Source organism: Lutra lutra, chromosome 4, assembly GCF_902655055.1.
Source record: "Lutra lutra chromosome 4, mLutLut1.2, whole genome shotgun sequence".
NCBI lineage: Eukaryota > Metazoa > Chordata > Mammalia > Carnivora > Mustelidae > Lutra > Lutra lutra.
This window is the reverse complement of record NC_062281.1, coordinates 49,737,337-49,751,391: the sequence shown is the minus strand read 5'-3', so window position 1 is coordinate 49,751,391 and position 14,055 is coordinate 49,737,337. Positions and strand designations below refer to the sequence as shown.

Here is a 14,055-nt window from a genome sequence, read left to right as displayed (position 1 = left end):
ACTTGTACAAAGATGATACTGGATTTTAATGTTGATTGTATTAATAGGTGTGTCTTAAAGGGAACTGTGATTATTGTTGTTACTTTTAAACAAGTAATATTTTTCATTTAAACACCACAATTTTCTATATGCTCTTCTCATTTCACTCCCAACAAGTTATTATAGAAGGGCTAAAAAAATTAAAAATTAATTATTAGATTGAAATTTAATTAAATTAAAATGTTTAAAGAATTAAAATATTAATCTCAGTATATTATTTCTAAATCATCTTAGAAAAACTAATGATTTTATCAACTGATGGGCCCCCTCTTAATTCATGACATTTTTAAATGTACTTTGTATCTTGAAATCACTATATTTGCATTCCTTTATTATATTTTTTAGAAAATTACTATGAAATATGGTTCTATCAAGTATTTAGTTTATCTCTGCTTTTATATTAATGTTCTTATTTTTCCCTCCAACCATTTCTCCAATCAGGCTTCAATGTTAGCTGCAGAAAATGACCCATATGGGCCTTTGCCACCAGGCTGGGGTAAGCTGATATGTTGTTGGTAAAAATATCTGAAGGTATATATAGTAAAGAATGATTAAATGCTGTGCTCACTCTATTTTTTAGAAAAAAGAGTGGATTCAACCGACAGGGTTTACTTTGTGAATCATAACACAAAAACAACCCAGTGGGAAGATCCCAGAACTCAAGGGTATGTGCGTACTAAGGCCTTAACTAAGTCATCTTACATAGATCTATGGATAAAATCAAGTAAACCTTGATTCTAATGTTTTTAGTACGTAGAAGATGTTCACCTTCTGACTGTAACGTTATCTTTTAGCTTACAGAATGAAGAACCCCTGCCAGAAGGCTGGGAAATTAGGTATACTCGGGAAGGTGTTAGGTACTTTGTTGATCATAATACAAGAACAACAACATTCAAAGATCCTCGCAATGGGAAATCATCTGTGTAAGTGAAAACCTGAAGTTCTTAAATGCTATTTAATGAGGACATAAAAATTTAGCCTCAAGTGCTCACTTCTGCAGCACATATACTAAAAACTTAGCCTCAAGTTTAGCAACAGATTGTACTTTGTGGATCAGGAAAACCTATGTAAGTAAAAGCCTGGTATACCCATTTTTGCTTTACATTACTAGAGAATGAATTTGTAGCACATAATGTGTTAATAGTAACGCTAGCAAATATTTATCTCATGATTGCTGTGTGCAGCGTAGTGCTTTAAGAGTGTTGTATAAACTAGCTCATTTTATCTCCCAACGACCCCTTGAGAGAGATACTATTATTTTCCCTTTTTTAGTGCAGAAACTGAGGCTTATGGAGCATAACTAACTTGTGCAAAACCAGACAGAAGGGAATGGAGCTGGTTTCAGACCAAGGCAGTCTGTTCACAGAGTCTGTGCTCTTAACTGCATATTATGGTACTATAATTCGTAAAGGAATGAGATGTTAACACATTTGAATTTTCCAGATAAAAATATGTTAAAATAGAGCTCACCTTCATCCTTACTTAGGTGTGATATCCTTGCATCACTAAGACAATAGAAGCAACCATAAAAGGTTTTTTTGTTTGTTTTTTGTTTGTTTTGCTAATTCCTACTGTCACATCTGCCCACCTCCTAGCATCTGTTTTCTTGATCCTATAGATGAACTATCATTGTTCCTATCAAAGACCAGTCCCTTTGCTGGCACTCTTAGATTATTTCCCCTCTCTTTCCCATTTAATTGCTCCAGCAGTTACCATCTTGCTGTCCTCCATCATCAGTTTTTCTTCTACTGAATTAAATCTCATCAACTGGTATTTCTCCTAGATTAAAAAACAAATAAAAACACAACATTTTACCTTCTAAATTAATTCTTTGAAAATTCATTTTATTGCTGCCCTTTAAAGAAAAAGTACCTGAAAGCATTATCTCTACATTGCTGTTTCTAATTTCTCTTTCAAACAGACTATAAGGAAGTTCCACTGACCCTGAATTTGTTAAGGACACCAGTGATCTCCATCACCATTGTTAATTGTTAATTCAGGGGTTGGTTGCGTTCCTGTCTCATTTAATTTAGGAGCATTTGACACAATACATTTCTAGCTACCTCAGCTTGAGAGTATGTCCAGAATCCACGTAGGTCTTACATTATCCACTGCTACCACATGGTCAGCTGGAGTGGTGCCTCTGTCTCTCTGCTTTCTACCACACCTCTTATACAGTAATTCTCCATACAGCAACTGGATTCACTCCCCCCCCCCCCCTCTATTGAGTATAAAGTCATTCCTTCACACAAAACCTTCTCAGCGATTTCCCATCTCGGAGTGAAAAGGAGAGTCCTCACAGTGGCCTCCACAGCCTTACAGAATGTGACCTGTTATTGCTTCAGTTTCATCTCTGTTTTCTCCCCTCATTCACTCTCCTTCAGCTTCACGGGCCCCCTAGCTATACTTCAAGCACCTGGGCTTTTACCTCTGGGTCTTAGCTTTTATTCTGCTCTTTCCCCAAATGTGTACATGACTTAATGCCCTCCATGTTTTTGCTCAAATATTAATTTGCCCGTGAACTCAGCACTGTTCACCGATTTCAGAAATTTAAACTTCTCATTGTACCACTCCATATCTTTTTTACACTGCCTTTCTGTCTCTCCCTTTCTCTCTCCCTCCCTCCTCCTCCTCTTTGAGGAGCAGGAGTGATAAAACATGTACTCCCTTTTGGGGTGCCTAGGTGGCTTAGAGGGTTGAGCTTCTGCCTTCGGCTCAGGTCATGGTCTTGGGGTCCTGGGATTGAGCCCCGTGTCAGGCTCTCTGCTTAGCCGGGAGCCTGCTTTCCTCCCCTCTCTATGCCTGCCTCTCTGCCTGCTTGTTATCTCTTTGTGTCAAATAAATAAATAAAATCTTTTAAAAAAAAATTTATCCCCTTCTAACACACTGCATATATAGTTTACTTCTTTATTTTGTATCTTGTCTGTCCCCTTCACTGGTATATAACCTCCACAAAAACAGGTTTTGTTACCTATTTTATTAATAAATAACACTCTCATCGGCTAGAAGAATGTCAGGTAATACTATATATTTCACAGATACTTGTTCAGTGAATTCACTTGAACCTAACAACATAAGAGAACATTTTCCATCCATTCCAAAATGTTCCCTAAGATCATGAAAGGTCTTTGTGCTTGTATCTTAGGTTCTCCCTCAAAAGGCAGAATACCCAGGCCTTCTCAATGTGAATCGAACCTATCCCTCCATACTACCCACTCTGCCTCTTCCCTCAGCTATCAGTTGAGCTGTGTGACCTGGATGTCACTTGTTCTTAGAAGTTGCTTTTGCTTTGCATACCATCTCAGCAGTGTTTCTTTCAGTTTGAGGTTAGGTATAAGTTGTGGTAGAATTTCCTTTCTTGTCTCTTCTACCTAGAGCTTCTGTCCTTCTTAGTTTTAAGTATTATCAAAGGTTTGATTTTTTTTTTTAAATAGTCAGTAATAAACTTTAATATTTCGTTTAACTGACTTCTTTACAAAAGACCCATACATGCATGCAATCTTGCTCTTTGTGTGTGTCCGAGCTGCGCAGGCCTCTTGGCCCACCAAACGTATCTGCTCTCCCATTAAATAACTTTCCTGTGGTCATTTCTAGGACTCTGGTATACTCCAGTTTCATACTGAATATTATATATCCAATTTTATTTCAGATTAATAAATGGTTTTTTTTTTTTTCTCCTTTAGAACTAAAGGTGGTCCACAGATTGCTTATGAACGAAGCTTTAGGTGGAAACTTGCTCACTTCCGTTATTTGTGCCAGGTACTACAGTGGTAAATAAATCTTATGTTCATAATCATTTAGTCTTATCTTTATACTTACCTTTACTACACCATACATGATATCATGGTATTATTTTTGTTTTTAGTCTAATGCACTACCCAGTCATGTAAAGATCAATGTATCCCGGCAGACACTCTTTGAAGATTCCTTCCAACAGGTAAGGAAGATTTTATCAGAATAAACAATTATATTCTATATATATAAAGGGAGTTAGGGTTTAGAAATTTTAAACCATGACTGCCACTTACTGAGTGTCCCTTATAATAATAGTCATAATAAACCCCATCATGGAGCAAGTGATTGCCATATGTTTGGCACTGGCTTCTTAACAAGTATCATTTCATTCAATTCATCCTCACAACATTCCTTTGAGATAACTCTTACCATTAAGTCCATTTTAAATGAAGCTTAAACAGCTTCTGGAACAAGTTGACACATTCTGACAGTTACTTTTCTAAGACTTCATTAACTCAAACTTAAGTCTTGATAATACTACCAAATTAAAATTAAATCAGTATAGATAGTCTATTCCATTTAAGTATCCCTTCAGTAATCCTAATGTTCATTGTTACCTCCTATAGGTTTCATTTTAAAGATTTTCACTTTAAAGATTATGATCCCAGAGAGACCTCGTTTGAGCCACACTAGTTAAGATAGGAGTCCCTGCTCACCTCCCTCATAGTCCCATTCTAGCCCTTTATGTATTCTTTTTAGTAACATGTAGCACCGCGTGACCCATTTTGTCTCCCTTACTAGAGCTCCCATGGGAACACCAGCCACTTCATTTACTGCTGTTATGCTCAGTATCTAGAATAGTGCCTTGCACATAGCAGGTATTCAGTAAACAATGGTGAATGAATTAAATGTAATGTGTCTGCCTTTCCTGAATCATCTGCAGAATATTTAAAGATAAAAAATCAAAATATTATCAGTTCTTTTTTTCTGATGTTGTGGAGAATTTTCCTAAGTCTTCTCATTCCCCCCCGCCCCCACAAAGTATTACAGTGATGAACTGAAAGTCCCTGTGTATACAGGTACACAGGGATTTTTACATAAACAAGCCAAAATGAAATAGTGGCACTCAAAAATTAGAGATGTTCGAATCCTAACTTAACTTTACTAGCTGTTGGAATTTGGGCAAAATACGTAATACAGTTGTTATCAAAACTTTTTTGGTTTGAGTTTTAATAAATTCCTAGCTTGTTATAAGCTGTTTGAGCTTTCTTGTAGTAAGTGTATGTCATCCAGATTCATGAAAGATTTTATTTTGCTTTGTTCTCTGGTGTGGGGAGAAGCATGGTCTGTTTGACAAGCGTGACTGCCTATGAGGCGAAGTCCTGCTGGTCAGCTCTGCTTCACCTCAGACATGGCGGTCTTGGCTTTGGTTTTGACATGTGTGGTGGAAGTAATCATTATCCAGAAGTAAAGCCTGTTTGCTAGAATCCTACTGTAAGCTTTTAAGGATTATGAAAATTGGGTTTACATATTATATAAATCCTTTGCTTTAGCTGAGTTCCTTTAGTACTGAGAAATGGAATAGTGGTATAAGCAGGGCCCAAAACAAGCTCTTTTGCTTCTCATCAAATGTTGAAAAATTTGCAAATCACTTTTTACAAGATTTTGGTAAAATTTGAGGAGCAACAGGGGAAGGAATATTTTATAAACTTAAAAGCTTTCTGTGTCAATCTTTCTCTCTTGCCACTAACCCAAAGTAGAACTACCATTTAATAGTAGAAGAGGGGAAAGAGATTTTAGAAGGTGAATCACAGAAAGCTTAATAGAGTAAGGTATAATATATCTACTAGTTCATGGAACACATCAGCTGATCTCGAGTTGAAGGCATTGTTGTATGAGATAAGGAAATGTATATTTTTGGAAATGCAGATGAAATTTAAATTGAATTGTTTTGGAAGAAGCTTATGCTGTATATGAGTGTTTTAAGTATCCATGTTTTTGTTTTTAATTAGATTATGGCATTAAAACCCTATGACTTGAGAAGGCGATTATATGTAATATTTAGAGGAGAAGAAGGACTTGATTATGGTGGTCTAGCAAGGTAAAATAAAAAACACACATCTGCTTTGAAATAAGTATGTCTCCATTGTATGCAATGGATATATTCTTGAAAACATACATTTTTTCAGTAGCAATCCAAAGTTATTTTTAAAAAACAAAAAATATTAGTGCAATTCTAGAGGTAAGCATTACTATAACTATCGTGGTTATCCTATCCTATACATTTTCTGGGCATATATAAAAATTTGTATGTATGTGTAATATAATACATATTTGCTGGTTTTTTGAAACAAATGATCATACAATATGCACAATATAGCAATCATTTTATTGTTTTGTATTTCATGGACATCTTTTCATATCCTATATGGAGCTAATAATACTCCTTTATTTGATGGTGCTAATACTCTCTGTGTAATATTATGTTTTATGTAGATACCGTAATTAATGGATCAGCATACATAAGGTTGTTTCTGAATTTTTGCTATGTAACAGTGTTTTATGTTTGTGTTTTAATCCAGTCTGAGTCCTTTTGAGAATAGTTTTTCACATTCATTAAATACATGGTTAACAGTAGAAAATGGGAAGCAATATGAGTGGAAATCCTTTTAATTTTTAATTTTTTTAATGAATAACTATATAAAAATTTTTGCTTTGCCCAAATATATTTGACAACAATTTGTTTTTTAGCAGAACACCCTCATTAAACCTTTTAAAAGAATTAAACCTTTTCATAGGAACAGATCTTTTTAAACTAATATTTCAGAGGTGTACAGAATTACAAAATCACAATTTCTGTATAGCGGGCAAAAAGAGATAGATGGGAGCATATTTGTGGATAAGAGTTGGTTAATTAGCATATTTTCTTCGCTAGTCCATGATTAAGCTTTTTCAGAAAAGAAACACTACCTATCATATCACATCTATTGTGATTTATCTCAATTTCAGGAATGTTCAGATATTAAAAAGATCTACCTTAGAAATGAAATACGGTTTTATTTTTTATAGTGTCTGACTTTGTAACATTCGTATGTTTGTCTGTACTTACAGTTACCTCATCTGTTTGGGTTTAGTTTTATGTTTTGAGGGTTTTAATGCATATATTCAGTTACTCGGTAACATGATTTTCTTATTCCCGAATTCTTAGTTTTGATTCATGTTTTCATGTTTTGATTTATTCAGGAGTTCACAAGGGTGATACAGTCCTTTAGTTTTGCATGTTTGAAAATGTGTTTTCTGTTGCTTTTATATATAAACAGCTTCACTAGATACAAATTTCTTAGGCAACAGTAGTTTCTCGACTGCTCTGTAGACATTACTTCCCTGTCTTCTAGCATTGAATGTTACAGCAGGTGAAGTAGAAGGCCAGCCCCTTGTAGGAAACTTTTTTTTTCCCCTTTGGATGCCCACACAGTCCTTTTCCTTGAAGTTCGTTAATTTCATTGTTGATTGTTTTATATCTTTTCTTAGGAACATATTAAGATCTTTCTTAACTTAAGGGAAATTTTCTTCTATTATGTCTTTGAATATTTTTTCTGTTCCATTTGTTCCATTTTTCTTCAGGAACATCAGTCATGGGTATGTGGAATCTTCTTTGTCAGTCTTACATGTCTGTCATCTTTTCTCTGATTATTTTTATCTTTCTTTTCAGTTTTTTTTTTATTTTCTCAAACCTGTCCTCATGTCACTGTATGCAGTACTGCCCTACATTTTGTTGCTTCTAATGTGATTTTTCTTCATTAGTGGCTTTACTGTTTTCTTCATTTTCTTCTCTAGGCTCTGCTACCTCATCTGTTGTCTCATAATTTTTTTTAACCTCTACTATCTCTTTAGTTTATTTGAGAGTACAGTAAAGGATATGCTGAAAGTGAACTCTTCCACTTCTTGTTATAATTTTTCTTTCTTTCCTTTCAATGTCAGGGTATATAGGTCAGATACCAAGTATAGGCTTTCTTCTTTTGAATATATTCAGTTTTCTCTGGGCTGAATTGCTGTTTGCTAAAAGTGATCTGCAGCAACTAGAAAGTTTATTTCTAGGTTTCTGTTTTGTTTTTGTTTTTGCCTCTGAACCCATTATCACAGATCTGTCAGTCCTTTCCCCTGGGGGCCTGTTTTAACCTGAGCCTTGTCACAGTGGGAAGTCACTTGGTTCAACTACTACTTTGGGACTGGATTTAGTTTTTGTGAATTGGTGTTTATCGTTTCTTAGTTGATTTTGTTTAGGAAAAGACTCTCTTCTCTACCAGACAGGCAGTTTCTGAGATGGTATTTTTAAAGCTTTAGAAAAGCTTTTGTGAATGGGCTTCCAGGCCAGATTTAGCCTGCCTAATAATGGCTCCCATTGTGATTTTAAATTTTTTTCCATTATTTGACAGCATTAAAGAAAATCACTAGATTATGCTTAAGAATCAAGATTTCTGGCTTCTCTTTAAAAACCCTAGACCCATAGTCCCACCTTCTCACATGGCATCATTTGGCTGAATCTGCATAGCTGATTCAGCCCTGTGGGAGAGATACACTTTTTCACTCTGCACACCACGGCACTGTCATCTAAGGATGGTGATTATCTGCCTAGAAAGGATTCTTCCTTAATGGAGGGGACTGTGGCTAAGTAGAGAATGTGAAGCCCATACAGAGAAAGAAGCCATGTGTACTGATCACTGTAAGCATTTGAGTTTGGAACCCTGCTTAGAAGAAATTACTATTGAAAGTCTTGCAGATTGGGTTTATTTTGTGATATGAATTATTAATCTTTTATCTAGTTGGATTTCATTACTAGACTTTGCTAAATAAGGGGAAGTAGGTGGTGATACGTTACAGAATGCTTATCACATTTAAAGATGCCATGTTTTTAGTTTTAGTTCCATTTGTAATTTTTGGCAATAAAACTAAAACTGTTGCATAGCAGCAGTGCTGTGTATGTCAGTATCAGCAGCAGATACTTAACTAAAACCGACTGCAGGTAGATCCTAGAATGCCTGTGATACAAAAAGGATACAAAAATGTATATGAAGACATGGCTTTTGCTTTTGAGGAGCTTTTAGTCTAGTTGATGGGCAGGTCATGTGCAGGAAAATGAATAATATTGTGATTGTTATCACAGTACCACAAAGCGCTCAGTGATTGATACAAACAAATATGATGAAAGTGGGATGAGTCTCAGTTGGACTGAAAGCAAAAGTGGGACCTACCGAGGCTGAGTTGACACTGAGGAGACATACCCAAACAAAAGTGTGGCAGAGAAATAAGCCTGTTACCTGTGAGTAGCACCAAGTTTGTAGTTGGGTATCATAGGAACTGCAGGTAACTGAGTAGAGGGCCAGATCTTAGGAGGACTTAACTGGAGGGCTAAGGAATTGGTCAGCAGAGTTACGAAAGGCTGTTGAGCAGAGAGATGATGTGTGTATGGGTGTATTTAAGATTTGTTTTTAAATTCATGTATGTATGAATGCTAAAAAATAATACTATTTTCTTTTAGAGAATGGTTTTTCTTGCTTTCACATGAAGTTTTGAACCCCATGTATTGCTTATTTGAGTATGCTGGCAAGAACAACTATTGTCTTCAAATAAATCCAGCATCAACCATTAACCCAGACCATCTTTCATACTTCTGTTTTATTGGTCGCTTTATTGCTATGGTAAGTTCTTATTTTCTTCTATTTGTTTATTTAAACTTATTTCAGAAGTATTTTGGAGTGGACTTAATGATCCATGTTATCCTTGGTTATGTGTGTTCACACATTTTGTTACCAAGGAAGTTTGCCTAGAAAGGAGAGTACCATATTTTTGGAGTACCTGTATGAAATCAAGATTATGAATACAAGGATTATCAATGCAGCCACTTAGTCTTTAAAAGTCCTTTTATTTTATAAATTAAAGTTTAATTATGGTGTGACTACTTATGAATAAAAAGAAAATCTGAGTTGTATTAACAGTTGCACTTGACTGATGTTTTGGGAGTTCTTAGAGCTTTGCAGAAACTCTTGTGGGACTCTTGTCTTTTCAGAAATGTTGTATTTATTTGTACTTTCTGTCTATTCACTTAGCAAATATTTATTAAGTATCGACTATGGTATCATTGTATGACAGAGATGAGACCATGATAAAAAGACACAGTCCCTGCTCTCAGGGATCTAAATTCTATCAGAGGGAGACAGAATAACACATAAGTATGTGCTGAGGGAAAAGGAATGTTGCTTTTTTATATGGCATGATTAGAGGTGGACTCTTGGGGGGGGTAACACATGAACAGAAACGTGAAAGCAAGGGATTGAATGATGCATATATCTTGGAGAATAACATTCTAGACATAAAGGAACAGGAAAAAAAAAGGTTCCAGTGTGGAATTATATTTTTCTTTTTGGTTTTTTTTTTAAAGACTTTATTTATTTATTTGACAGCACAAGTAGGCAGAGTGGCAGGCAGAGGGAGAGGGAGAAGGAGGGTCTCCGCTGAGCAGGGAGCCTGGTGGGGACTTGATCCCAGGACCCTGGGATCATGACCTGAGCTGAAGGCAGCCGTTAATGACTGAGAATTATATTTTTGATTGAAAAATGGCATGTGTAGAGCAGAGTATATGAGAGAGAATTTGGTGGGAGATGGGATTGAAAGGTACTGTGTGGGACTTCTGGAAATTCACAAAAGGGTTTTGAGCAGGGAATGTCATGAGAATAAAACATTTACATGCAGATAATGATAAGTAAGAAGAAAGAATTTGATGAAGTCAAAGGGATAGGGAATATGGGAGCAGTGACAATGAGTAGGAGAGATGAAGAGATCTGTGTGGCACACATAGAAGTATGAGATAATAGAGTATATAGATTCAGATGCTAGTAGTGAGCAGATGTGGTGGAACACAAAAATTATCTTCTGGTGGCTTCTGTTTCCTCAGTGATATAGAAAGCAAGATCATTAGCTCAGAGTGAAGAGTAGGGAAAAGTATTTGAGGAATAATAGTCACCTGGGAGAGAGAGTACAGTGGGGAGATACAGTTATCAGGCAGCAGTAAGTTCCTGCTGGAGGTTGTTGGTTATGAACTAGTCAGCATGGTTGTGTATGCATTTCTAGCATGTTCCAATACCTATAGGCATAGGCATGCAGTAGGTTAAGGGTTGTGTTTACCTGGGCTTTGGATTTTGCCAGAATTTCTTTGAGGAGAGGCTGGGTTTGAAGGTATACGCTGGAGTAACTTTAGTGATTTGATGATGGAATCAAAACTGAATAAGGAGGGGCTCCTGGGTGGCTCAGTGGGTTAAGCCGCTGCCTTCGGCTCAGGTCATGATCTCAGGGTCCTGGGATCGAGTCCCGCATCGGGCTCTCTGCTCGGCAGGGAGCCTGTTTCCCTCTCTCTCTCTCTGCCTGCCTCTCTGTCTACTTGTGATCTCTCTCTGTCAAATCAATAAATAAAATCTTTAAAAAAAAAAAAAACTGAATAAGGAGAGAATAACTTTGTTGAGAAGCTGAGAGATAGTGATAAGGTTGCATGTATTGTTTAGATCCAAGGGGGATCAGAAATTGCAAATATCACTGCAAAAGGCAGTAAGCTAGGAAATAAGGTGATGTTTGAAATTGAGTTTGTGAAAGAATGCTGTTATTGCTAGTAACAGTATCTGATGTCAAAAATGTTTAGCTAAGTGAAAGACTAAGGTTACTGAAAGGACTAAAAAGGGTATTAAGCAAATCATCATTGTAGATATTGAAATGTCTAAAATTAGATGGTGGTGTAGAAGAACACAGCATTGAGGGAGTAATAAGGAGAAACTCAGAGATCTAGGGTTGATGGCAGCAAAGTAGGTGCAGGGATGTGGCCATGAGCCACTCATGGAAGTATGAAGCTATGAGGAGCTTTAAGATGGGCAGATTTGGGGAGAAGGAATTAGTAATGAGCAACACCTGCCCTACTTCCAGGCCTGTTGACATGAGGGGGATGGGAGAGAAACAGCACCCCTGTGGGAGGACTTGGGGTGGAAGCAAAGATGTTTGTTAAATCAAGATGCTAAAGTGTCTTCCGGGAAGGAGTGTGTGGGGGATTTTGTTAATGATGGATCACGAGCTTTAGAAGGCAAGCATATAGATGGTTTTGGGAGTTAGGGAGGTGTGAGAAATGGAATTGGATATTGAGATGGATGGGCAGTTGGTGGTGAGAGTCGGGGTGTGAGGGGGTCTGGTGCTTCCTATGTTGGCTGTTGTGAGCAGAAGGAAGGCAAATGGGGTCAGTCTTGCCAGGTGCATGCACAGGAGCCCTGAGGCTCCATCTGTATTTCTGCATCCATTTAGGCTAATTTAATTTATAAAACATACTAGAAAGAGTGCGGTTTTGGTACTGTTCTTTTACCATTCTCGTTGACAGTTATTGATAGGACATGATAGAGTTAAGTGTTTGAAGTCATTTAACTCCGTAATTTGTGTTTCATACTTAGCATTTTACATAATATTTTGGTTTTCATGATTTATCCTGGTTACTTTTATTAAGTGCTTATTTTGGCCTGTGAAGCCTCATGATTTCTGTTATTGTGCTCTGAATAAGAAAAATACTGTTTTATAAATTTTTAAGCAAAATTTTTTATTTCTCTTGGCAGGCACTTTTTCATGGGAAGTTTATTGATACTGGTTTCTCTTTACCATTCTACAAGCGTATGCTAAGTAAAAAATTGACTATTAAGGATTTGGAATCTATTGATACTGAATTTTACAACTCTCTTATCTGGATAAGGTTTGAAGATTTATCTTTCAATAACACATTTTCTTGAAGCCAATTTAGATACCATGTTAATTAGTTGATACACATTTGTATCACCCAGAGATAACAACATTGAAGAATGTGGCTTAGAAATGTACTTTTCTGTTGACATGGAAATTTTGGGAAAGGTTACTTCGCATGACCTGAAGTTAGGAGGTTCCAATATCCTGGTGACTGAGGAGAACAAAGATGAATATATCGGGTAAGGTGATACATCTGATTGACCTTAATCTCCAGAGCTTCTGGAGTATGTCAGAACTACTCTATCTGTGCCTTTAATTTGACCCCATGTTCACTCCTCTGGGAAGCTGTTGCGCATTCATTCCTCCTTCCGTTTATCCTTTTTTGTCAATTGCTCTCTACTCTGACAGGACTCAAAAATTCAAATGTACTAAAATAAGTTCTTTGACTTATTTAAGTTCTTCTCGACAGTATCAGTGTTCTTGAAATAAGACAGTATGGTGACCTTCACTTTCTCACTTCTGCTTGCTCTAAGCATTCTAACCTTTGTCCAGATCAAAATTTATGGAACTGTGGGGCTAAAAAGGGCTTTGCAAAGACTGTGCAGTTTCTTTATTTCTAAATGAAGCACCCAGGGTGCTCTGTCAGGTAGTAGCGAAGCCCATTCCTCAGCCAGCCTGTGCCCAGCAGCTCACTTTTCCTCTTCCAGCTCACTTTTCCTCTTTAACTTAGTCTTTTCACAGTACCTCCCACAGCCTCTGTCTTGAAACTCTTTGTTCCCTTGAATTCCATGATCCTGCACCATATGGATTTTCTTCACTTACTGTGTAATGATGGTTATCTAAATATCCATTTCCTAAATGTGCTCTAATATAAGAGTGATCAAAAACTAACCACAATCAAGATGGGATGATCAGAATTGTTTCTGGAAGGCTTATTCTGGTATCTTTGTGGAGGACAAACTGGGAGGGATAGATGAATGAATGGAAGAAGTACTCAGAGATCAGAACACAGAGGCTCTTTCATTCTCCTAGAAATTGAGTATCGTAGGCCTGAAATAAGACACTGTAGAGATGAAAATGAGGGAATGGAGTTTTGAGGATATTACAGGAATAGAATAGTTCAGATTCCATGACCAATTACATGTAGTAGGGAAAATACCAGCAAATGAAGTATTTGAGGTTTCTGGATTGGTTAATAGTTGCATGTTTTAGCAGGATATCCAAGGAGAGAGGACTTTAATATCTTAGGAGGAAAGCAGGATTTGGGAATTTAAGAATTATTGGCTTTTCTATGATAGTTAAAACTTAGGTAATTGATGATAGCATCTTCAAGTAGTAAATAGTGAGAAAAGAAGGCAGAGATCTCAGTGATAAATATTTCTGGAATAGTGAAACCAGTAAAGAAAACAAAGGAGTAGCCAAAGTTAGATCAGATCAGGAATGGTGATACTGACCAGGGAAGAACTACATGAGGCTTGGGAATGCTGACGCCCAGCGTTCAGGAAGTTCATGCGGTGG

The 14,055-nt window shown here is 36.7% G+C and overlaps 1 protein-coding gene across 4 annotated transcripts in view; it reads left to right on the top strand.

Moving 5' to 3' along the window:
* WWP1 (WW domain containing E3 ubiquitin protein ligase 1) overlaps positions 1-14,055 on the top strand; it is a 113,692-nt gene that overhangs the window by 83,660 nt on the left and 15,977 nt on the right. For all 4 annotated transcript variants that reach the window (XM_047725803.1, XM_047725804.1, XM_047725802.1 and 1 more), the window contains 9 exons: positions 481-535; positions 620-704; positions 834-962; positions 3,723-3,798; positions 3,905-3,976; positions 5,787-5,875; positions 9,314-9,473; positions 12,414-12,547; positions 12,636-12,776. In XM_047725803.1, the coding sequence (XP_047581759.1) occupies positions 481-535; positions 620-704; positions 834-962; positions 3,723-3,798; positions 3,905-3,976; positions 5,787-5,875; positions 9,314-9,473; positions 12,414-12,547; positions 12,636-12,776 (941 nt within the window). The remainder of the gene's footprint in view (positions 1-480; positions 536-619; positions 705-833; positions 963-3,722; positions 3,799-3,904; positions 3,977-5,786; positions 5,876-9,313; positions 9,474-12,413; positions 12,548-12,635; positions 12,777-14,055) is intronic.